The sequence below is a fragment of the Zalophus californianus genome, chromosome 4 (genome assembly GCF_009762305.2).
Source record: "Zalophus californianus isolate mZalCal1 chromosome 4, mZalCal1.pri.v2, whole genome shotgun sequence".
Taxonomy (NCBI): Eukaryota; Metazoa; Chordata; class Mammalia; order Carnivora; family Otariidae; genus Zalophus; species Zalophus californianus.
The window spans coordinates 64,485,116-64,507,689 of NC_045598.1; the positions used below are offsets into that span (position 1 = coordinate 64,485,116).

General features: G+C 45.3%; 1 protein-coding gene across 3 annotated transcripts in view; it reads left to right on the top strand.

The window, feature by feature from the left end:
• Window positions 1–19,536, top strand: part of AK5 (adenylate kinase 5) — a 233,166-nt gene extending 213,630 nt beyond the window's left edge. For 2 of the 3 annotated variants that reach the window (XM_027584212.2, XM_027584192.2), the window contains exons 13-14: window positions 2,489–2,677; window positions 18,147–19,536. In XM_027584212.2, the coding sequence (XP_027440013.1) occupies window positions 2,489–2,677; window positions 18,147–18,215 (258 nt within the window). In that variant the 3' untranslated portion in view covers window positions 18,216–19,536. Of the gene's footprint in view, window positions 1–2,488; window positions 2,678–14,489; window positions 14,511–18,146 lie in introns of those variants that run through there. The other variant, XM_027584202.2, reaches the window with a different exon arrangement.
• The last annotated feature ends 3,038 nt before the right edge of the window (window positions 19,537–22,574 follow it).

Below are 22,574 nucleotides of genomic sequence, written 5' to 3' on the forward strand. Positions count from 1 at the left end.
ACGTGGTGTTAATGGTAAACCACAGTCTCACGAAGAAGAGGCAGAGCTGGGACACAGAGCTACTCCAGAGGACTTTCTGAAGATAGATATAGATCATAGTGCTTTGGAAAATGATTAAATAGTATTTCATTCAGACATTTCAGAAACTTTTAGGTACTAGAACCATTAGTGGTACAGGCCGCTTCCAAATGGAATGACGGCTCCACAGCGTTTTCTGTAGGAAGGGAGCGTGGGAGGAAGGTCCGGTCAAACCCCATTGTCTTGGAAATGGCTTGGTAGAACAGCATTTCAAACTATTATTTTGTCTAGAATTGGCCTGGAGATTTTCTTAAAGTGCGAGACTGATTCAGCGGGGTCAGGGATGGTGCCTGGGACTGCCTTTCTCACTCGCTCTCAGATGATGCCTGTGCCACTGGTCTGTGGGCCACGCTTGGGGAATCCGTGCGGAAGCCAAGACTACCGCTCAGTTCTGCACTTATTTTGACGCCAGCTCCAGCTCAGACACCCATTATCTCTGTTTGCCCCTGAATGAGTCCTGGAATTATCTTTCCTGTCTTCAGGAGTGGCCCCCAAATTCCCACAATTAGAAAAATCACCTTATCTTCTCATGCAGACCCCACCGGAAACTGCTCCAGGGAGCCGAACTCTAACCGAACCCCAGGCTGCCTCCCAAGCTCGCCCTCTGCTGGTAGACACGAGTCATTTCCTTCTACACCCAGCCTTTCACGCTGCTCAAACGCTCATTTTTGTTTTCCAATTAATACAGGCAGAAAAAGTGCATGACATAATCCAGAGGTTTGTTTCACGTTTCTAGATTTTGGAGAGTTTTCTCACCCTGTTCCTTCAAGTACATCCTGTAGAGGGGGTAGATAAATGTTTGATCAACCCTTACTAGCAACTTACTGTTCCGTGGTGTCTAAAAGTCCTCCTCCCCCCCAATTTTGTTCCCATCCCTCCCAGGCACTTTCCACAGTGGGGCGGCAAGCCTTCATTTACTCACAGCCTGACCACTGCAAGGTGACGAGAGGGAGCAAGTTTCTTGGTGGTTGTGGTATGGGAGACACAGACACAGAGACATTAGGAGCCAAAGAACGTTTCAGAGAAAGATTGGGAGATTCCTGCTGCTGATCATATCATCATCATTTATTCACTGAAACATTTCTTAATCACCTACCTACTATCTGCAAGACTTGGGACCAGGAGTCAAGCATTCATAACCCTGCACAAAGAGATTGTAGCCTAATAGGAGAAATAAGCCTAATAGCTAACACTTATTAAGTACCATATGCCAAACAACATACTTACATTATTTTATTTAATTTTGCTTACTCCTTACAGCAATCTGTGATCATCCTCATTGTACAAATGAGAAAATGAGGGGCACCTGACTGGCTCAGTCAGTAGAGCATGTGACTCAATTTCAGGGTCGTGAGTTCAAGCCCCACATTGGGCGTGAAGACTACTTTAAAAAAAAAGGAAATTGGGGTGCAGAGAAGTTGACTGATGCTTTCAGTTAATGACGGAGTCAGATAGCTTAAAATTTCAATTTGTTATTTTCTCTAAGAGGGCTCTGGGGTTTGATGGGCTTGGCTGGCTGGTTCTCACTTGAGGTCCTTTGTACAGTTGACTTTGTACAGTCAGATAGTGGCTAAGGCTAGGGTACATATCTGGAGCCAGGGCTGGGATGTCTAAAACAATCAAGAGCTAACCAGGCATCTCTGTTTGCAAGGCCTCTCTGAGTGGCGAGCTTGGGCTTCCTCACAGCTTAGCAGTCAGAATGGTTGGACATCTTAGATGATAGTTGATCAGGCCCAAACTGCAAAATTTCTCATGGTCTAAAAGCATATGGCATCATTTCCATTATATTCCTTTGGTCCAAGTGGCTATGGATCAGCTCAGTTTCGAGGAGGTAGAGTTCTGAGCTCTTTGTCTCAGTGGAGGAAGAGCTTCAAGTACACCAAGGCAAGGAATTGATGAAGACCACCTTAGAGAACATCACCACACCTTAAGCAGCCCAACTCCAACCTTTGTGCCTTCAACCCTTATGCTCTGCTGACCCTGCATCAAACAGACACAGGCACACCGTGCTCCTAGTGGGCTCGTAGGATACAACCCGGTACAAAGAAGGAAGTGATTAGCTCTGCCTCAGTAGGTCAGGGAAGGCTTTCCAGAGGAAACACCCATACGCATACACACACAGATGTCCCCTCAGTATGGAGGACAGATTGTGACTGCAGTAGGTAGCATACTATATGATCCCTACATTTTGTGAGGTGAGAAAAGCTGAGGGCAAGAGATAGCTCTAAGGCAGCACATGGAAAACCACCAACCTAGAAAACAGGAGCCATGAAGTCCAGTCTCAACTCTGCCATGGTGTAGTTGGGGGACCTTGAGAAGAACCAGAAGGCCAGGAAAGGAAAGAACTAGAGGTCTTTCCAGAACATCACAGAGTGGAATTTCTGACCATGTTGTGCTCCCCCACCCCCAGATTGGAGACCCGCACTTGGTGATCTGCATGGACTGCTCAGCAGACACCATGACTAACCGCCTTCTCCAGCGGAGCCAGAACAGCCCTTGCGCGGAAGACGCCGCCACCATCGCCAAGCGCCTTGAAACCTACTACCGAGCGTCCATCCCTGCGATTGCGTACTATGAGAAAAAAACACAGCTACGTAAGGTGAAACATCTCGCTCCCCTCCTCCAAAATGAGCCAACTACCTTTTCTTTTTTTCTTTTTTTTTTTTTTTTGTGGAAAAAAACGGGAAATTTTGGTCAAGGGTTCTGGGAATTAGAGCTGCACACAGCTGCACAGTTTCACCTTTGTATAAATCAAAATTAAATATCTGTCATCATATAGACCACAAAAAGTTGGTCACAGAGTTTTCACAGATGCCCTTATAGTTGCTGAAAACAACTCCTTTTTCCAAAATAGAGGGAGGGAGGGTGGGGGGCAGGAGGCGGCAGGGAGACATGGACGAGACATAGATTCTGCCTTCTAGACCTCAGCTGAACAGGATGACCCAAAAGGTCTCTTCTAGGTCTAAGATTCAGTGACTTTGAATTTCTAGACTTTTACACAGGTCATAATTGGCACTTGGATTTCCTACGGTAACTATTACTGAGAAAAGCAGCAGACGGGGCCAGGAGAGCAGGTAGTTTGGTGCCACAGTGAAGAGACTGTGGGGAAATGGGTCGCGTCAACCTAACAATCACAAGTGATAATCCCTGGTGAATCACCATTTATTTCATGAATTTGGGAAAACTACCCAGTTCCCCTCCAAACACTCATCTTCTAACCATGCATGAAGCCCCTCCTGTGGGCTATCCATTGCCCTAGTGGTTTAGATATGGATCATAGATGCAGTTCTTTCCTCCTAGAGCTTCAGGGTTTAGTAGGGGCGATAGACAAGCCTCTGATCACGGTATGGGGACAACGTGAGCACAGAGCAAGTTCCAGCGGCTCTTTAACCAGCCTGAGGGGAAAGGAGGAGCATTGAGGAAGGTCACTGGAGGACAACTAAGCTGAGCCTCAAAGAGGGAGTGATGGGAGGGGAGCAGGGCACCCCACACAGAAGGAGCCCCAGGTGAAAAAGGTCAGGCGGAACAGGGAACTCGGCTTGGCTAGGACATAAGGTGCCAAGGAAAAGAGGAACAAGAGATGGGGATGGAGAGGGAAGCATGGACCAGATCAAGATGAACCTTATGCAGAAGCAAGTAACTGTCCTGTGGTGGATGGGTGGGGGCAGACACAGTCAGGAGTTAAGACAGAACGCTCAGTGCATCCACCTTGCAGAGGATGGATCCGAGAAGGCAAGGCTAGGAGACCACTCCTGGGGAGGCTGGGTGCCAAAGCACAGTAGAGAGTGCGAACCCCTACTTTCTGCTGGTCACAGGGAGTTCAGAGGAGGCATCAATTAGTAAATAACCAACTTGTCTCTGAGGCAGCTACATCATCCGTTCCTTGGCAGAAACCACTGATAATGAATTCTCATCTTCTACACCTGTTAATGCTCCATTTTCCAGAATCCTAAGAACTTAGCCCTGGGTGTAGAGGTCTGAAAGGTGCCCCTTGATTTAACGCAGGGATGTCAAATATGGGGTATGAGAGCCCCCATCCCCCACTTCCCTTCCGTGGCAGACATTGCTGACCACTCGTTCTGGGGGCCCTCGGAGTGCTTGTTAACACAGCACTCCAGGCGGCTCCTAGCAATTCATGGGACCTGATCTGCAAGAGGAAACCTACATGCTGTGCTTTGTGTAGCGTTTGGCTGCCACGTAGAACAAACGCTTACATTCAACACAAGCAAAAAAAGAAAGTACATTATGTAAGAGCAGGGTCTTAAGAATTCAGGGTTGCAAAAGCCTTTACAAGATTAGTGATTTCTACCCTTTGTGCAGCCTGGAACACATAAGAAAATTGTCCAGATAGAAGAGAATTTCTTCCACTTTCGATTTGTAGAGGTGAAAAAAAAAATCCCTAAATCATTCAGAGTTTAACCACTTGCAGAGTCAGAAAATCCCTTTTATCTCCCTCTGGTCTCATTCCAACCTAAGTTCTACACTCACAGGTGATTGGCACACGGATACAGGACCAAGTTCTCAGATAAATCTGAGTCCTGGAATCCTCCTTAGAAATATCTAAGTTAGTGGAAAATGAAGTTTCCAGTTCCATTTGACTCATCTCGTCAGCTTTCCCTGCATTTTGAGATGCTGGCAGCTGGGTCCGTGGTGAGGTCACGGTTTATGATCCACTTAGCAAATATTTAAGACCGCTCCAGCCCTGACTCCAGAGTGGTGCGGCTCCAGCCCACAGGACCCGCAGAGGGCCTCTCAGAGGAAGTACCTCTGCCCAAAAACCAGATGAATGCGCCCCCTCCCCAACCTTGCCCAAGGACAGCAGGGGCCCTCAGAGTGCTGGGCGGCGCAGGGAGGTGAGACTCGTTGCAGGTGCCCCCGTGGGGGTTGCCAGCAGCTGGGCCACAGAAGTGGGGACTGGAGGGGAAGCAGGGGCAAGTGACAGGCTTGTTTTCCATGGGGGATGGGGAATGCCTCTGTGCTCCTGGGCTCCATCTTCTTGCAACAGCTTCATCTCCCCCCTCCCCAGATTCTCCGAGACAGTTTGTGGCTCGTCCCTGTGATGCTCTTTGGATGGTTAGCACCTCCTCCCCGTCTGGTTGGTTTATGGACCCTCAGGCAGGGCTGTGTACCATGCAGGTGGGTCCCTGGATCATTTCAGGAGTTTTCTTAAAACTAGGTAGGAGTGGTGCAGGCGCTCCAAGATGCAAGCAAACCAGCAGCTCGGTGAGATTTCCTCAGGAATTCGAGCCACGTCATGGTCCAGCCCAGAAGTAGACCGCCCTGCACCAGCGCTTCCTTCAGGCCTCAGGGTTGACCAGGTACGCTGAGGATGAATCCATCAGCTAACACCCCTGCCTAGGGACAGGCAGTCCTTTGCGGCCCCAGCTAGCCAAAAAAAAAAAAAAAAAAAAAAAAGTGCAGTGAAGTTTCAAACAAAGTTAACAAAAAAGCAAAGTGGAATTGATACAGCCACTCTTTATGCCCTTATGATGCCAGCATTATACAAAACAGAACTTCTGATAATGTAAACCGCAGGCTAGAGACGAATGTGAGACAAATGATCCCCCCACTTCCCATCCCTTTCCCTTCTCTCATTAAGGCAGCTTTGCTCCACACCTGGGGAAGCGCCAGAACAGAACTTTCCCCCACTGCTCTCCCCCTGTGCTGTGCTCGGGGCAGACATCCTTCTTCAGCTGTGGCGCTGCCGTCTCACCCAGTCTGGACAGCTGCCTCAGAGACTTGCCCAACGCGCAGTATGACAGCCACACCCAACTCGCTGGGACCAACCCCTAAAAGGAAGCTTTTTTCCCTCTGAGTGAGAGAAGTCATTATTTAAAAAAAAAAAAAAACCAACCTGAAATGTAGCATTTCAGGGTAAAAAGCGTAGCATCTAGCCAAAGACCCCCCCGAGAAAATACCGTCCTGGGCAGCAGGAAGCCTGAGGCACGGTGGTGTGATGGAGCTCTGTGAATCTGGATGAGGGATTTCACTGCCTAACCTCGCCCTTCTTCACCCTCAACTAAGATGGTTGGACAGAGTAGGACCTCCTGGAATCCTCCAGGTCTATCACTATGATTCTTGGGAATTGGGAAAATAAATAAATATATATATATATATATGTATATATAATTTTTTAATCATAAAAGTAACACGGACTTATTTTAGACAATATAGCAAGCTAGGCTCTTATGAAATCTTATCATATGAAGTCACTCAGAGGCACACATTCGGGAGTATTTCTTCCAAATCTTGTTGCTGTGTATTTTAAAAACATGACTGTAACCATAGGTATATTGACTGATTAGGGCTCCTCGGTTGCAGGTAAGAGGCACCAACTCCAGCTGGCCTAACCCAAAACACAAAACATTATTAAGGTGATGCAACCCACAGCTGAAACCCAGCAGGCCCAGGCAGGCTGTGGGACCAGGTCCCTCTTGCTTTGCACACATGCCTTCTTCTCTCACTCATCCAGATTTTTCCTTCTCTGGCCCAGAAGCCAGAATATGGCCACCCTGCAAATTCCACATCCACGTGTTACCACAACATTTCCAAATTCCAGACAGAAATGTTCTGACTGGCCTTGCTTTCCTCAGGGTCTTCTCCCTGGTCCCGTCAACTCTGGCCAGGCAAGTGGGGGTCACATGGGACTTTTTCATTTGTTCCGTGGATATTTTGTTGAGTGCGGACTATACGTCAGATACTATTCTTGGTCCTAGGGACACAGAAATAAACACAATAGACTGAAAAGAGAAAAATGTTGGACAAGAAAGTAAAATAATTGCTGATAGGATAATCTCTATGAATAAAAACAGAATGAGTTGTTGGCGGGGGGAGGGAGGGTGTATTTTAGGCGGGTGTTTGGAGGGGCGCCTGGGTGGCTCAGTCGCTAAGCGTCTGCCTTCGGCTCAGGTCATGGTCCCAGGGTCCTGGGATCAAGCCCCGCATCGGGCTCCCTGCTCAGTGGGAAGCCTGCTTCTCCCTCTCCCACTCCCCCCGCTTGTGTTCCCTCTCTTCACTGTGTCTCTATCAAAAAAATAAATAAATAAAATCTTTAGGTGGGTGTTTGGAAAGTGTCTGAAGGGGTAGCATTTGATTTAAAACCTGGCCCATATACACATGGCTGCCTGGGACTCTTCCCTGGGAATTGGGTTGGGTGATAAGGAATTCCCAGGAGAGAAGGGCTTGCTGGGGGAGGCGGTTATCCCCCAGAAATAGCTACCTCAAGTGGCATAAACAGAATTGTATAAATTAATATTTCAAGCTTCTTTTTGCCAAGTATAAATGTAACAACTACTTTTTAAAAAAGACACAAACTAGAAAATGTAAGAGTATAGAGATAAGAATCTTCCCCCCAAACCACTAATGAACACTTTGATATATTTTCTTACGTTTGTTTTTCTCCACCTGTTCCGTACTTTTTGCTCGGGGTGATAATCAGCCCAGAAACACCCCGGGCCATAGATGAAAGGGGCTTGGTGACAGATGATAACTGTCCCTGGGTTATTTATTAGCCTTAATCAATTAAAAAAGAGAGAGAGAGAGAGAGGCCAATGACTCCGGAAACATGCGTTTCACAGATGTAGGAAATCAAGTTCCTTGGCAACTCTCTCTGCCTTTGCAGAGGAGAAAGTTAGGGTGTTGTTCACCCGTTCTTCTGCTGCAGTGTCCCAGCTTCATAAATAGTTTAGCCATTTTTAGTAAGTCCTGAAATAGAGCAACATCCATTGTTGTTCTGGGGAGTCATCCAACCCGGTAGGAGACTTCCTGTGAACTGAGGGAGAAAGAATGAGAAAGGCAGTCCCTGGCACCAGCCGGAAGGGAGGGGATGCAGAAGGCACGGGAAGGTCAAACTTCACCCTTGACGACCGTTAGCCGACTGGATTTAGAAGTTCGGAATCTAAAACAAGTAAAGGAAAAGCCTGGATTACCTTTATACCTTGGATTCTCCGTACTTTAGGTCTTAATTTTGATTTTTCTTTCAGTTGGCTAAAATAACTCTTTGGTTCAGTTTTTCTGTGACTCTCAGACAATGTTGCTACAGAGGCTTTACACACAAATGACAGCTTCACTGGATATAACATTTAGGTCATAATATTTTTCTTTCTTTTTAAGATTTTATTTATTTGAGAGAGAGCAAGAGTGAGAGAGAGCAGGAGCAGGGGGAGGGGCAGAGGCAGAGGGAGAAGCACCACTGAGCAGGGAGCCCGATGCAGGGCTCGATCCCAGGACCCTGAGATCATGACCTGAGCAAAGGCAGACCCTCAACCGACTGAGCCACTCAGGTGCCCAGTCATAATATTTTTCAATCAGCATTCAGAAAACGTCGCTCCACTGTTCTCAAGCATTTAGTGTTGTGGAGGAAAAGGCAGAGACAGATTTGGAAGTCAACTTTTTTCAGCTGGTATCTTTAAATATACTGGGGTTTTGTTTCCCCCCCCCCCCCCGTGTCATTCAGTACTTGTGTCCAGATTTCAGTCTGCCTTCACACCCTTGCACTGGCATAGGCACCTTTTTTAAGTTGGGAGTTTTCTGTAATTATCCTTCGATTACTTTTACTGACCTTCTGTTCCTTGTCTCTCCTCAAAATTCCTCAAAAACCATGAAATTCTTAGATCTCTGTTCCTTCTATGCTAGCTGTCCAAAAGAAATACAAATGTGACCCAATATGTAATTTTAAGTTTCTCTAGCAGCCACCTTTTAAAAAAGTCAAAAGAAAACAGGTGACCCGATCTGATCAAAGCTTGGCAAGCCGGTGCGTATTTGACGCGGACCTCGCATCTCAGAGTAGCCGCACTCAGAGGCTCAAGACCAACATGCATCAGTGACGTCTGCATTGGGGAGTGGGGCTCTCGATCTACAGCCCACTCCGTGACGGTCACTTCTGTGCTCTGGACTTCCTAGGAAAAATCCCAACTCAGTTTTTCACACTATTGTTCCTGCTCCCGAGCTACCGACATTGAGCTTAATGCTCAGGTGCATTTTCCGTTGCCCCCGGCTCAGTCTTTTTTCTTCTCACGCCGTTGCCTTCTCACCACGCCTGTTCTCATGGCATGACTGTCAGCTCTCACAGCGCAACATCCACGGCTTCTTACCTACGGTCTAAACCAGCAACAGTATACATTCTTTGCCCCTCCTCTGTGTTTGTAGAGCCCTGTTTCTTTCCCCAGCTTCGTATTTGTCATGCTTTATTATACTGACTTCTCTACATGTCTGCAGCTACCAAGAGAAGGTAAATTCTGTAGTGGGAAGCATGATGTCTGTCTTGTTTGCAGCTTTTCCCCCGGGCACGATGCCTGGCACAAGAAAAAAAAAAGTGCTCAATAAATATTTATTGTTGAGTACTCAAAAAATTATATTTAAAATTTTTCTAGTTCCTCTAGGATATGATTATCAGAGGTCTTCTTTCCTTCTGAGTCTCTGAGAATGTGTGCCCTTTGCCTGTTTCTAGAGTGGTTTTCCCCAGAAGCCTCAGTTTGTCTTAAGTTTACTCATCCTCTATTCTGGTGATCTATTGCTGTGTGACAAACCGCTCCAAAAGGTAGTGGCATGAATCAACAGCTGTTACTTGCTTCAGGGGTTTGAGGAAGCACAGTGGCCATGGTGCCTCTTTGCTCCGTGGTGTTTGGGGCCTCAGCTGGGATGACTCCAGCAACGGGAGGCTACCACGGTGGGGGCTGCTGTATCCACTACGGAGACAGGTCCTCATTCGTATGTCCAGAGCCTGAATGGGGCTGGCTTTGCTGGAACTGTCCACCAGAGCACCTACACGTGGCCTCTCTGGAATGGCTTGCACTTGTCACAGCACGGTTCCTGCGTTCCCAAAGGTAGGGCCCCAGGGAGAGCCTCCAGTGAGTGAGTGTTCCAAAACACCAAGGCAGGAGCTGCGAGGCTTCTTCTGGCCAAGCCTGAGAAATCACACAGTGTCACTTCTACCTCATCCTACTGGTTATAAGAATGTCCCTAAGGCCAGCCCAGGTTCAAGAGGAAGGGGGTTCCATTTCATCTCTTGATGAGTGAGTAGCAAGGTGATATTCAGAAAAGTATGTGGGGTGGGAGATACTGTTTCAACTCTCTTTGGAAACTGTAATCTGCTACGTCCTTCAATTTGGGGGTGGATTGGAAGGGAATCTCCTGACCCACAAGACGTGCAGGTGATCATTAATGTCACTTGACGTGTACTCGAGGACCAGTGGCACTCAGGACTGGTCCTTTTGGATCTCATGCTGGAAGGCAGGCTGGGGTGCATCTGGGAAGCTCACATCTAACATGGGATTTTGGGGCTGAGACGTGCTGAGCGGGGACAACCATCACCCTGAGATGCACTTGACCTGTGCCTCTTTCTGCTTCCCCTCCTGCACCAGATCAGTCCTTCTGGTTTGGGACGTGTTCCCCCCTCTCTCCTTAGTCGTTCTTTTGGTAATATGGTCTTAAATTAGATTTAGAAAAGGACGTCCTGGTGGGGCTTTGGGAGGACAGCTCTTTTTTTTTTTTTTAAGATTTTATTTATTTATTTGTCACAACGAGGGAGAGAATGCACAAGCAGGCAGAAGGAGAGGGAGAAGCAGGCTCCCGGCTGAGCAGGGAGCCCGTTGCGGGACTCGATCCCAGGACCCTGCGATCATGACCCGAGCCGAAGGCAGACACTTAAACAAAGGAGCCACCCAGGCATCCCGGGAGAACAGCTCTTGCCTTTGAAAGTCGTGGCCACACAGCAGAAGGATAGATGCCTGCTTTTCTGGTCATTTTCTAAGTCAGGAGCAGATTATGGGATCTAATTCCACTGGTAAGAGGTAGCAATCCAAGTTTTCAGAATTCCTGTAACCATTCACCTTTTTCTGGGTCTCCATGGGCATTTTAGTGGGAAACTGGGAGAGGCTGTATCAACGGATGCTTGCCAGATCCCATGCCCCAGGAGGTGGGGGGGGGGGGGGGGGGAGGGCGTGTCTCTTCAGATTCTCTGAAGATCAAACAGGCTAAGGAGAAAAAAGCATTAGTGGGTGGTTGCGTGGTCCCAGCTGTGTTAAAATTGTCAAGTGTTCATGTTGGTGGCTAGGTTTAGATTTATTTCAAAGAATTTTTTTTAATTACCAAAGTAATAAGGGCTTACTATAATAAGCAAAGAATAAAAGTATCTACGTATGTACACATATATATGTATATATATATATAATAAAACAACTAGCAATGCTCCCTCCAACCTTACTTCCCTCAAATAACCAGTGTGAACAGTTTACCATGTATCTTTCCACCTCTCCTCCCCACCCTCTCCTTCCTCCTTCTTTCTCTGTCTCGTTTCTCACATTCTCTTGCTCTTGCTCACTCTGACCCCTGACCAATCTACTCTGTATAAACACCTCCCTCCCCCTGCCATGGTGGAAGCTTCTGATGTCATGAAAATCCTACTATCCTGTACACATTTCTCTGAAACACCCGGCAGTCAGTACACATCACAGTGATGTTTTCTTTTTAATAGCTATGAAATACTCTCTAATACGGATGTTCTATAGTTTCTTCAGGCAATTTTTTTCTAGTTTGTTTTGTCCACTACTAACAACTGTGCAGTCAATGGGAACACCCTAATTTAGGCTTTTGTGTCTCCTAGGAGAGATTGTTGAGCTGTTTTCAGCAGAGGCTTTTTTTAACCCATTTGCGTCCACTTCCCTTTCTCTCCCTGGCGCCGGAGAAGTTTTTTGAACCCAGAAAAGCTCTGGGATTTCCCAGTTCCCGATGGCTGGGCCTCTCCTATCAATGCCCCTCCTTCAGCGGAGTTTGCACCTCAGTTCCGAGTGTGAAGCCTCCCCGGATTCAGGCTGGCCCTGCTCGGGTTGAGTGCCACTAGCCAACCGGCTTTGGAGAGCCCTCCCACCTGCCGCCCAGGGAAAAGAAATGTGCACGAGGGGGCAGGTGACTTCAAGGAGCCCTAAGGTTCTGTCCCTCTCACTTGACAAATGAGGCATAAATCTTCCATCTGTCTCTGACTTTTTTAAGTTTTTATTAATTTATTTGACAGAGACAGAGAGCACAAGCAGGGGGAGGGCAGGCAGAGGGAGAGGGAGAAGCAGGCACCTCGCGGAGCAGGAAGCCTGATGCAGGGCTCGATCCCAGGACCCTGGGACCATGACCTGAGCTGAAGGCAGACGCTAACGACTGAGCCACCCAGGCGCCCCTAGATTGATTTTAATTACATAGTATTAAAGATTCAGTTCCTCGGTGCTAGCCACCTTTCAAGTGTTCAGGTGGCCCCTGTGGCTCCCACTTTGCATAACACAGTTCTAGACTATCCTAGAAAGTTCAACCTAAAAACTGCTGGTATTTTAAACAGGAAAATGACTGATCAGGGAGGTCTTAGAATTTTTTTGATGTCTACAAAACAGAGCTGTCATTCAAAGATAAACTCCAGACAAAATTCGGAGGAAGAAGAAAAAAGAAGGAAAGATTTTAAACGTAACTTTCTAAATGGACAAACCGCGCGCTCGGACTTTGGAAAGTCCTGCGTGCAGAGAATCCATTCATACGCAGATTATAAATAGTTCTTAAATTGTTGCTAATGCTTGTCTTTAAGGCTCTCTAGAGCAAAGGCCTCCCTCCGTAGCCCTCCTTCTTCCTACGGCCTTGAGAATGAGGAGCACTATGTGGCCTGACCGGATATGCGAAATGGAGGGCTCCCCAGAAGCGCCGTTTACATCACCCTAACTTTTGAAGACTGCAGCGGACGCTGGGCCCCAGACAGCGCGCAGGTGCTGCATATTAAGGGTTTTGCCGAGCCTCGTCTGGCAGTGAGGGGGTCCCCATGGTGGCGGGGCTCCGTCTGGCTCCACGGAGGATAAGATTAAAAGAGGAAGAAGGTGGCCCACACAACAATCATAAACCGCTCGGTGGCAGCTTGGGTTTGTCCCAGAAGCCCCATGGCGCCAGGGTATGAAAAACAAAACTAAAACTCAAGCAATGTTTGTAACAGCGTGAGAAAATTCAGGAGAAACGCAACTAGCCCCGGACAGTGTTTGAACCAGCCCAGTTTTATGGCTTGCAAATTCACAGAACTAGAGAGAAAGAATAGACAAAATGGGCATTTCCTAAGGCAGTGTAACTACTCTCCTAATTGAGCGACATGTTCTGCTGACTGCTGGGAAATATTATCCCTGAGTGCTCTCCTTTGAGAAGTCAGGTGAAAACTCAGAGATTCGATCGTGTTTCCTGTTCACTTGCTCTTAGCTGTTTTTATTTAAAAAAAAAAAAAAAGTATTTTCTATACTGAGCACTTTCTGCAGGATTTTATATCAAGTCTCAGACCCAAAAAGATAGGTTCTTAAAGTCAAAAGCAAATCCACTTACCTAGGTTTCAATTAAATACATTAAAACCGCATACATTCTGACTCTGCCAAGTCAGACTTGGAGGTCTTTTGGGAAAAGGACGTCGTGAGGCTTACTTTAACTCTTCGTGGGAAAAGAGAGTTGCTATAAACTAATACAGCATAAGCACTGATTATGGAGCAAAACCTTGGAGGATGTCTTATTTTCAAGTTTGCACGATTGCTGAGGAAGTCCCCTTCACACAAAACAATCAGGATCCAGGATTCTTATCTGTTCGCTAAGGATGTTCAACACTCGCACCTTGTTAGCTGGTTTCAATGTGTTAAAGTTGTAAGCACGGAGAATAGTTCCTGTAACTTAAAATGCCCTCAGTAAGTTGGCTCTTTCCCATTTCCTTTGAGTTAGAGTAATATATGAAAATATCGAAGTCACTTAACTGTTCTCTTAGAATATTCTCCATGAGGGAATTCGCTGAGCAGGGGGACCAGAGACCTGACCTATCTGCCACTAATACGGTCATGGACAGTGTAAACAATAAGGCATTTCACAGATCTAAACCTTCTAACCCACCCCCACTACATGGGAGGGAACCTGAGAAGGGGCCAGGGAAGTGAGTGAACACCCTTTCCCTCCTTCCAGGGTTTGATAAAGCAAGGGCGGGTTCCACAGGGCAGAGGGCAGTGGCAGGTTTGCCAAAAAGGGATGTTAGGAGGGCAGACATTCATTCCAAGGCTTGTACATTCAGGTTAAAGATAATAAGGCATTGTGGGGCAATAAAAAGGAAAAGGAATGAAGTATTGATACCCACTAAAATATGGGCGAAACTTGAAAACATGCTTAGAGGGGTAAAAAATTCACCAAAAAACACATTTACCGTGTGATTGCTTTTATAGAAAATGTCTGGCAACAGGCAAATCTCATCCCGAGCTATTTTTCCAGCCTCCTCTTCTCCTTCCCCCAAGTCAAGCAGAATTTGCTGGATCGTCAACAAATGACCCACTGTTCCCTGAAAACTCCACGTGCTTTTAGATCCCTATCCCTTTGCACATGCTGGTCTCTCCACAGAGAAGGCTCTCATTCTTTATTATCTTCAAATGCAGATCTAGTCCTGTAGGCCCAGCTTGACTGTCAACACCCAACGAACAATCCTGACGCCCACTGATGGGCACCTCACCACCATGAAAATGTCAACCGAGATTTGGAATAGCATAGAGTATCAGAGCTGGCACCAAACCTGGAGGTTACCATGTCTGACATCAGTCCCTTTACAGAACAGAGGAGGAAACTGAGGCCCCAAGGGGATGAATGCCTGGTCTGAGTCCCGAAGCTCACCGGAGATAGTACCGGGTTATCATCGCTCCTGATACAGTGCTCTTTGCCTTACACTCCAGCCCTCTTGCAATTTTCTGAGTAGGCAAATATTTATCAACTACTTTTATGTACCTGTGATTGATTGTATCAACTCATACTTTAAAAACCCTTATGTGTAATTCCCCAGTATTCTCATGAAACAGAATCTATAGGCCTCTTTATGGTCAACAAAGGCTTACCATTCCAGCTTCACTCCTTGCTGCCCCAACCAAATTCAACCATGCAGCCATTCTGAACTGGTGGATGTAATATCACCTAGTCACAAGAGCAAGGACTTTGGAGTCAGAGACCTGGGTTTTGACCACGTCCCTGCCACACACTTAGCTGTGCGACCTTGGGAAATTTAATTCATCTTTCAGAGCCTCAGTTTTGTCATGTGTGAAATGGGGACGACCGTATCTGTCTTCCAAGATCCTTGTCAGAATTCCCTGTTTAAAAGCATGGAGGTTGGGGAGCAGGGAATGGAATGAGGGAGCAAGGGAGGAGGGGAGGGACTGGAGGGAAGGAGGGAGAGAGTCAGGGAGGGGATAAGGGGGGGCTTGCGAGAGGATGAGAGAGAGAGAAGGGAGCTAGCAAGCATGGGCAGAAGTGGAAAAAATTTAATTAAAAATAAATAAAAACACTTACGCTTCATTAATGGTGAAGTTTATCGTTTTAGATGATGACAACTTTTCCTCAGGAAGTGTCCCTGCCCTCCCAACATCCTGGGAGGTGCTCCTGTACTTACCTCAAACCGTGTCAATTCCTGTTTTAAAGAGTTTTTGTCTCTGCCCTTGACTTGGGGGCTCCTTGAGAGCAGGATCCTGTTGTCTGGTTCAGTTTGGTATCTCCAGCACGTAATATATTGTTAGCACCCAGGAAATGTTTGTTGGTTGAAAGGCAAAGGAAGGAGAGGAAAAGCAAGAGGCAAGGTGCTGTGAGGGACACAGACGCGGCAAAGCCCAAGTCTCTGCCCCCAGGTGGAAAGCCTCTGACTCTCCTGGAAGGATCGGGTAGGACACATTTACTGGGGGAGGGGTGCTTACATTTTTTAAAATTTTAATTTTTTCCTTATTGTGAAATACATCATACACACGGTACTGCGAAAGCAGGGTGTATGGTTTGAAGAATTATAAAACGAATACCGTGTAATCACGTCATGGGCCCAGAAGTCGCAGGGAATGGCGGCTCCCTGGGTCTCCCCAGGTCACTTCTTCCTTCCTCTCTCCAAGAAGTGGCCGCTTTCCTGAAGTTTAGGATAAGCACCTTCTTGCTTCTCTTTATGACTTACCACTCACGTATGGATCCCTAACCGACATAATTTAGCGTTGCTTGTTCTTGAATGTTACATAACTTGAATCATACTGTCTGCATATTCTTCCGGGCCTTGCTTCCTTCTCACTGCAGCTTTGAGAGATTAGCCCCTGTTGCTGATTGTAGCTGTAGGATTTCTTCCATCACTATACTGTTCCATCATGTGACTATGCCACCATTTATTTATCCATCTATTGCTGATGGACTTTTGCAGTTTTTCCAGTTTGGGGCTATTACAAACATCACTTCTATCAACATTGTTGTTATCTATTTTCTGGGATATTTAAATGTGGTGGGGGTTTTTTTGGCAGAGGGTTTGAGAATTTATTTTACCTTCAGATCTGTGAAGTCCCTAGCGTTGTGAAATCGAAACTACTTTGCACAAAGAAGGTAGACAAGAGTGGAAGAAATCAGTGTTTTTCAGACTGTGGTCCAAGATGACCCACAGCAAAATCATCTGGGGAATGTGCTAAATATGCGGATTAGATGGCCCAGCCCAACCCTAGCAAATGAGAACGTGTGGAGATAAAGCCTGAAAAAGTTACATCTCAGCAGGCTCGCTGCCCACCCCTCTCACGAGTCTTAGGTGGGTCACCAGGCCTCCTCTTCCTGTGGCTGTCCCAGGTGTGGTGGGACACTCCTCCGTGGCTGGGACAATGTTAGGAAATTCTGAGAGAGGAAGGGTACGTAGTAGTGCCTTCATGCCCAGGAATCAGCTCCCTCCCTGCTTCCTCCAGGACAGGCCTCTCGCGGTGGTGCACCAACAACGTCCAAGGGGACCAGCTGCGGTCCCAGCTTTCGCTTTCTTCTCTGCGGTCCCACCCCGTGCCCTATTCCTGTCCTGCTCCAAATGTTCAGAAGTCTTAACTCGTCTTTCCATGAGCCTCAATGATACTTCACCTCAAGGCACCTAGTTTTTGTTGTTTTAAATAGATTTTGAGTTTTAAATCACAGCAAAACTGATCAAGTACAGAATTCTCATTATACCCTTGTCCCCAAACACAACACAGTCTCCCGCATGATCAACATCCCACACAAGCGTAGTATGTCACAATCGATGAACCTACCTACCTTTTCGGTGCGAACCTACATCATTCGCACCGAAAGTCCACATTAATGTACATTAGGGTTCACTCTTGGTGTTCGCACTCAATGGATTTTGACAAATATGTGATGACCTGTATATGCCATTAAGTTTCACTATCATAAAAATCCTCTTTATTCCACCCATTCTTTCCTCTTTTTACTGTCTCCCTAGTTTTGCCTTTTTCATAATGTCATACGGTATTTAGCCTTCTCAGATTGGCTTCTTTCACTTAGTAATATGAATTTAAGTTCCCCCCAAGTCTTTTGATGGCTTGGTAACTCGTTTGAGTGCTAAATAATATTCCACTGTCTGGATACCACAGTTTAGCCACTCACCTAATGAAATCTTAGTTGCTTCCAAGTTTTGGCAATTATGAATAAAGCTCCTATAAACATCTATGTGCAAGTTTTTGTGTGGACATAAATTTTCAGCTCCTTTGGGTAAATAGCAAGATGCACAATTCCTGGATGATATGGTTAAGAATGTTTAATTTTGTAAGAAATTGCCAAGGTGTCTTCCAAAGTGGCTGTACCGTTTTGCATGCCCATCAGCAAAGAATGAGCATTCCCATTGTGCCACACTTTCACCAGCATCTGGTGGGTTTTTTGGATTTTGGCCGTTCAAATAGGTGTGTGGTGGTATCTCATTGTAGACAAACCTAGTTTTTAAACAACTACTCACTTTTCCTCTGTGGTTTTGGGGTCTCCTATTTTAAAATTTTGCACAAGTTATGAGCAGGTAATTCATTTTTTATTATTAGAAACAGTCTTATCTACAAATACTTAAGACTAACTTTCTGGGGGCGCCTGAGTGGCTCAGTCAGTTAGGCGTCCAGCTCTTCATTTTGGCTCAGGTCATGATCTCAGGGTCGTGGGTGCAGAGTTGGTTTCAGATTCTCTCTCTCCCCTGCCTCTCCCTATGCTCTTGCGCTTTCTCTCTAAATAAGATCTTAAAAAAAAAAAAAAAAAAAAGACTAACTTTATCTTTTTTTCCCTTTTAAATATAGGTAAATGCAGAGGGGACGCCAGAGGAAGTTTTTCTTCAACTCTGCACAGCTATTGACTCTATTTTCTGAAAGCAAAAAAGCATGTGCATTAAGGAGAGTGGAGACAGAAAAATATTAAAAGGTTCATCCCTTAACACAGTATGTTTCAAGTTAAACCTTTAGTGCCCCTGCCACCGCCCCAATCCTAACATTGCTGTTTGCTGCCCAAGTCGACCTTCCTGAGAGGTGTCTGGAAATCATGCATGATGTATTTCGTATGCTCCACCCTCTGCTCCGCTCCCCACAGCTGTCCGCCCCCCGGCACGCACACTGCTCTGCGGTCCCGGCCGTGCCTCGGAGCTGCTGGTGTGTAAGTAGCAGTGAGTGCCGGTGTGCGCCGGTGGTGCCCCCAGGACTCGTGGCAGTCTGTCTGGTCTCCCTCTGTCAAGCAGGGGATTGGCGCCCCTAACTCCGCAGCACATTTCCCTTCCTCATCCCAGGACTGACATGCTGTTGCCTGATGAAGGGCCTTCATCTGAGGGGCAGGCCTGGGCATCTCCTCTAGTGGCTATTTCCTCAAGTCTCATTCGCTAGCAGTAGCTCAGAGCCACAGAGACTGGGCTGACAACTCCAACTGTTGATAAGAAATGTGATTAAATTTGTTAAGAGGTAATACAGTGTGAAATTATATAGCTTTCCCCAGACAGTAAAACCCAGACTAGTCACCAATGACATGTGTCCATTCATTTTTCAGAAACTGGCTACTTGGACTGCTGTCATAATGGCTAAGAAAACAAACTGGATAAGTTGTCTAACCTGATCTCTTTTATACCTGGTGGTGCATTTCAGCAATGATACATTAATACCAATGACCAAACATAACTTTAGAGCGTGAGATGATTTGTTACTGCATTCACTGGACTAATGTCAGCTTACAGTTTTGATTTCATATGATCACCTATTTACTTATTGTTACTGCTAAGCAAGTAAGAAATAAAGTAACAGTAACCAAACTGATGTGGGTAGGAGAGGCATGTCAGTACATGATGTTTAACAAATCCCAGAGCTACATTCGTTTCATACAGGCCTTCAACAGGGCTGTGCAAACCTTATCATATCCATATGTAAAACTGTGTTTTCCTTGCTTCAAACAAGTGAAATTTGGGTTCTCTCTTGTGCTATCAGTTGCCCAATCAGAGCTTCTTATATATTCTACCAGAATAATTGCATCTTCCATTCAGTCACTACAAAAGACCATAGTTTCAGTTTGCATGACTTTTTTTTTCCCTTCAGTGGTTGTGCTGATAAGGATCCAATTCTGGGACAGAACTGTATTTTTAAAGTCATTTTTTTTTTGAAATGGATATGTACAAATAAAATAAATGGAACACAACAAAACTCTTTTTCTATTTATTTGTAACTCACATCATTCTGGAAAGCACTTGAAGCCTTATTCCAAACAGAATTAAAAGCAAACACAGTAATAGTTGAAATTTAGGATATGCTCATATGGTTTTAATTTTGGTCATAGATCAGTTTTGAGCTATTACAGAGAGAATTCTCAGTGTACTCATGATACATGGTAATTTTTGTATTTCCTTTTGCTCTAGAAGTCATTCTTAAAACAGAAATGTCAGTGTTTGCTAAAGAAAAAATTAAACTTCTTTGGTTACAATTATGCCTCTATTACAAAAAGGGGCATGTTCCTACAACTCACACAGTTGTCAAATGCTTCATTACTACCCCAGTTGTCACACTCTCTATAAGGGGGCACAAGGAGCATTCCAGCAAATGAGAGAGAGTTAGAGGATGAAAATTACCACTATGCCAAAAACACAAAATGACTCTTTGTAGGGATTAACATTCTTTAAACACATACCACATACTGGCAAACACAGTCCATGCCTACCACAGCTCTGACAGGTTGAGTTAAGGGCAATGAGATGGCAGGGCAGCAGACAGGGCCAGCCATGGCTTTTATGGCTGTAGCTGGCTGCCCACTTGAAAAAAAAAAAAAAAAACCAACCAACCAACCAGCAGGGGTAAATGGCTTTGCCCCTGAAGAGTGTCTAGAGATGCAGTAGATTGCTAAAACATGTTACTGATGTGGATGGCTTGAAGTAACATCACTACTTTAAAGTCACAGGATTTTAAAGCAGAAAAGGATCTCAGAGGTGTCTGCCTAGCAAAAGACCTTGTGTGTATGGAAATAAGACATCAGAACATGATCCAAACTCCTTTACAGTGGTCCACATTCAAGGACTCACCTGCTCTGACCCTGTAACTTCGTATCACCCCATCAACTATACTCTCCTCTTGCTCATTTGGCTCAAGCTACCTGGCCCTCTTAACGTTGCCTAAACAAGCCAAACTCTTTGCTCCATCAGGACCCTTGTTGCTATCCTTCTGCCTCTTCCACCAGGTTATCCACAAGCTAATTCCTTCACTCCGTCCAGGTCTCTGTTCAAATTTACACTCGTCATCAAGACATTCTTTGATTATTCCATCTAAACTGACAGGCGGATCCCCATTCTTCCATCATTTTTCTTTAAGCGTTATTTTTCTTCACAGCATTTATCTCTGCTTAACCTTACATAATATTTCATATGTACTTGTTTACCGCTATTCTGCTGCATTAGACTATAAGCTCCATTAAAGGGCAAAGCTTTATATCCTCAGTTCCACACATAACAATTTTTGAGAGCTAACGTTTAAATCCTCTGAAACTTCGTTATTTCCCTGTACAGTAGAGATCATAATAATAAGCACCCTCATAGAAGAGTTGTGAGGATTAAACAAGTTAATACCTCTAAATCATTTACTAGTTCCTACTGTTCAATAAAAGGTGGTTTTTAGTCAACATTTATTGAGTGCGCCTCACAATTGGGACTGGCATCCAGAATTTCCACTCTAGTGTCCTTTCACTCTAAAAACATGGCAGAGAATCCAGATACATGGCCTAGCTGGGGACCCAGAGAGAAGTATAATCTTCTCAGTCGCCCAAGGTGGAACCACATCCTCCAGAAGAGATAGGATGCAATTCTTCAGTCCTCTCAGAACCCTGGAAAGATCCTCTGAGGCAGGCCCTCTGAGGGCCCCACATGAGCACTCACAGACACATTCAGACATAAGTGGTCTCTCTCTCCTACCTTCCTGGAGAAAAAATGTAACTCATGGAAACACTGATCATACTACCAATAAATATTTACTGAAAATCTACTAAGAGCCAGGCAGGCCATAGGCATACAGACAGACATGGATGGTCTCTGTCCTCATGGAGCTAAATTTGATACCACTCTCAAGAACCCATTTAATCGGCTACATGAGAAGTTTAAAAAAAAAAAAAGTCATGGGGGGGATCGTATCAATAGAAGCGTATTTTCATAAGGTTAAGAAATAAAGACACTTAATAACCTAAAAATGACAATGCCTCCATAATCCTTGTGAGAAAAGAACTAGTTATTTGGAGACTTCCAGTGCACCTAGAGCAATGGCTTTCAAACTGTTACCCACATTAAAAAAATACAGTTTATATAGCATGCCACAGTTACAACTAAAAAAGGAATTTCACAAAACAGTATTTATCCTTACTACCTGTGATATACTATTTTCTTAAAAAAAAAAAAAGAGTTCTTCATATCTCAGTATATAACTGTTCTGTAATGTAATTTAAACAAAAGGAGAACTGGATAAGGCATACTATTAGGTTAAGTGAGAGGCACCAAACATGCATGGAAACAAATTGTCTTAGACAGGAGACTTTGCCTAAAGCCTCATGGTCACATGTTTGCTGTCAAATCAGAATTATGTAAATTCTATGTATGTGTGGTTTTCTAACTCACCATGGCCGACGATTTCAGTGCTTTTCCCCCATCCACACATCTGCTTCTCTATTCTGTGCTAAGGTTTGTAACTCTAGGAGCCACACCACACGAGAAAAAAAGACTGAAAAGCAACCCCTGCACACTTCCACCTGCAACACCTTAGTGACGCCTGACACAAAGGGAATATTCTTGCTCCAGAGATTGGGTAGTGCCTCTGGAGCAATCTGTTTAGGTTAAACTTCACTAACTATATGACCTTGAGCAAGTTATTTAAGCTCTCTGGCTAGATCTCCTCATATGAAAACAGGATAATCAACACACCTTTCTCCTAAGGTGGTGAGAATTAAATCTGCTATCATATGCTTGCTTGGCACACAGTAAGCAGTTCATTAGTATTTGCTATTATTATTAGTGCATACCACACCAATCAAAACCTCCTCTGCCTAAAGCTTAGATCAGTGGTTTTAGGTGTCAAAGTTCCCTCAATTCTTACCAAATAACTTGAACATATCTCAGGAAATACATCTGACCTACTAAATACCACTTAATATACAATGCTTTTAACAAGTCAGTCTATGTTGCCTCTTAAAGGCAATACTTCCTTATAGGAGATGGAAGGACTACT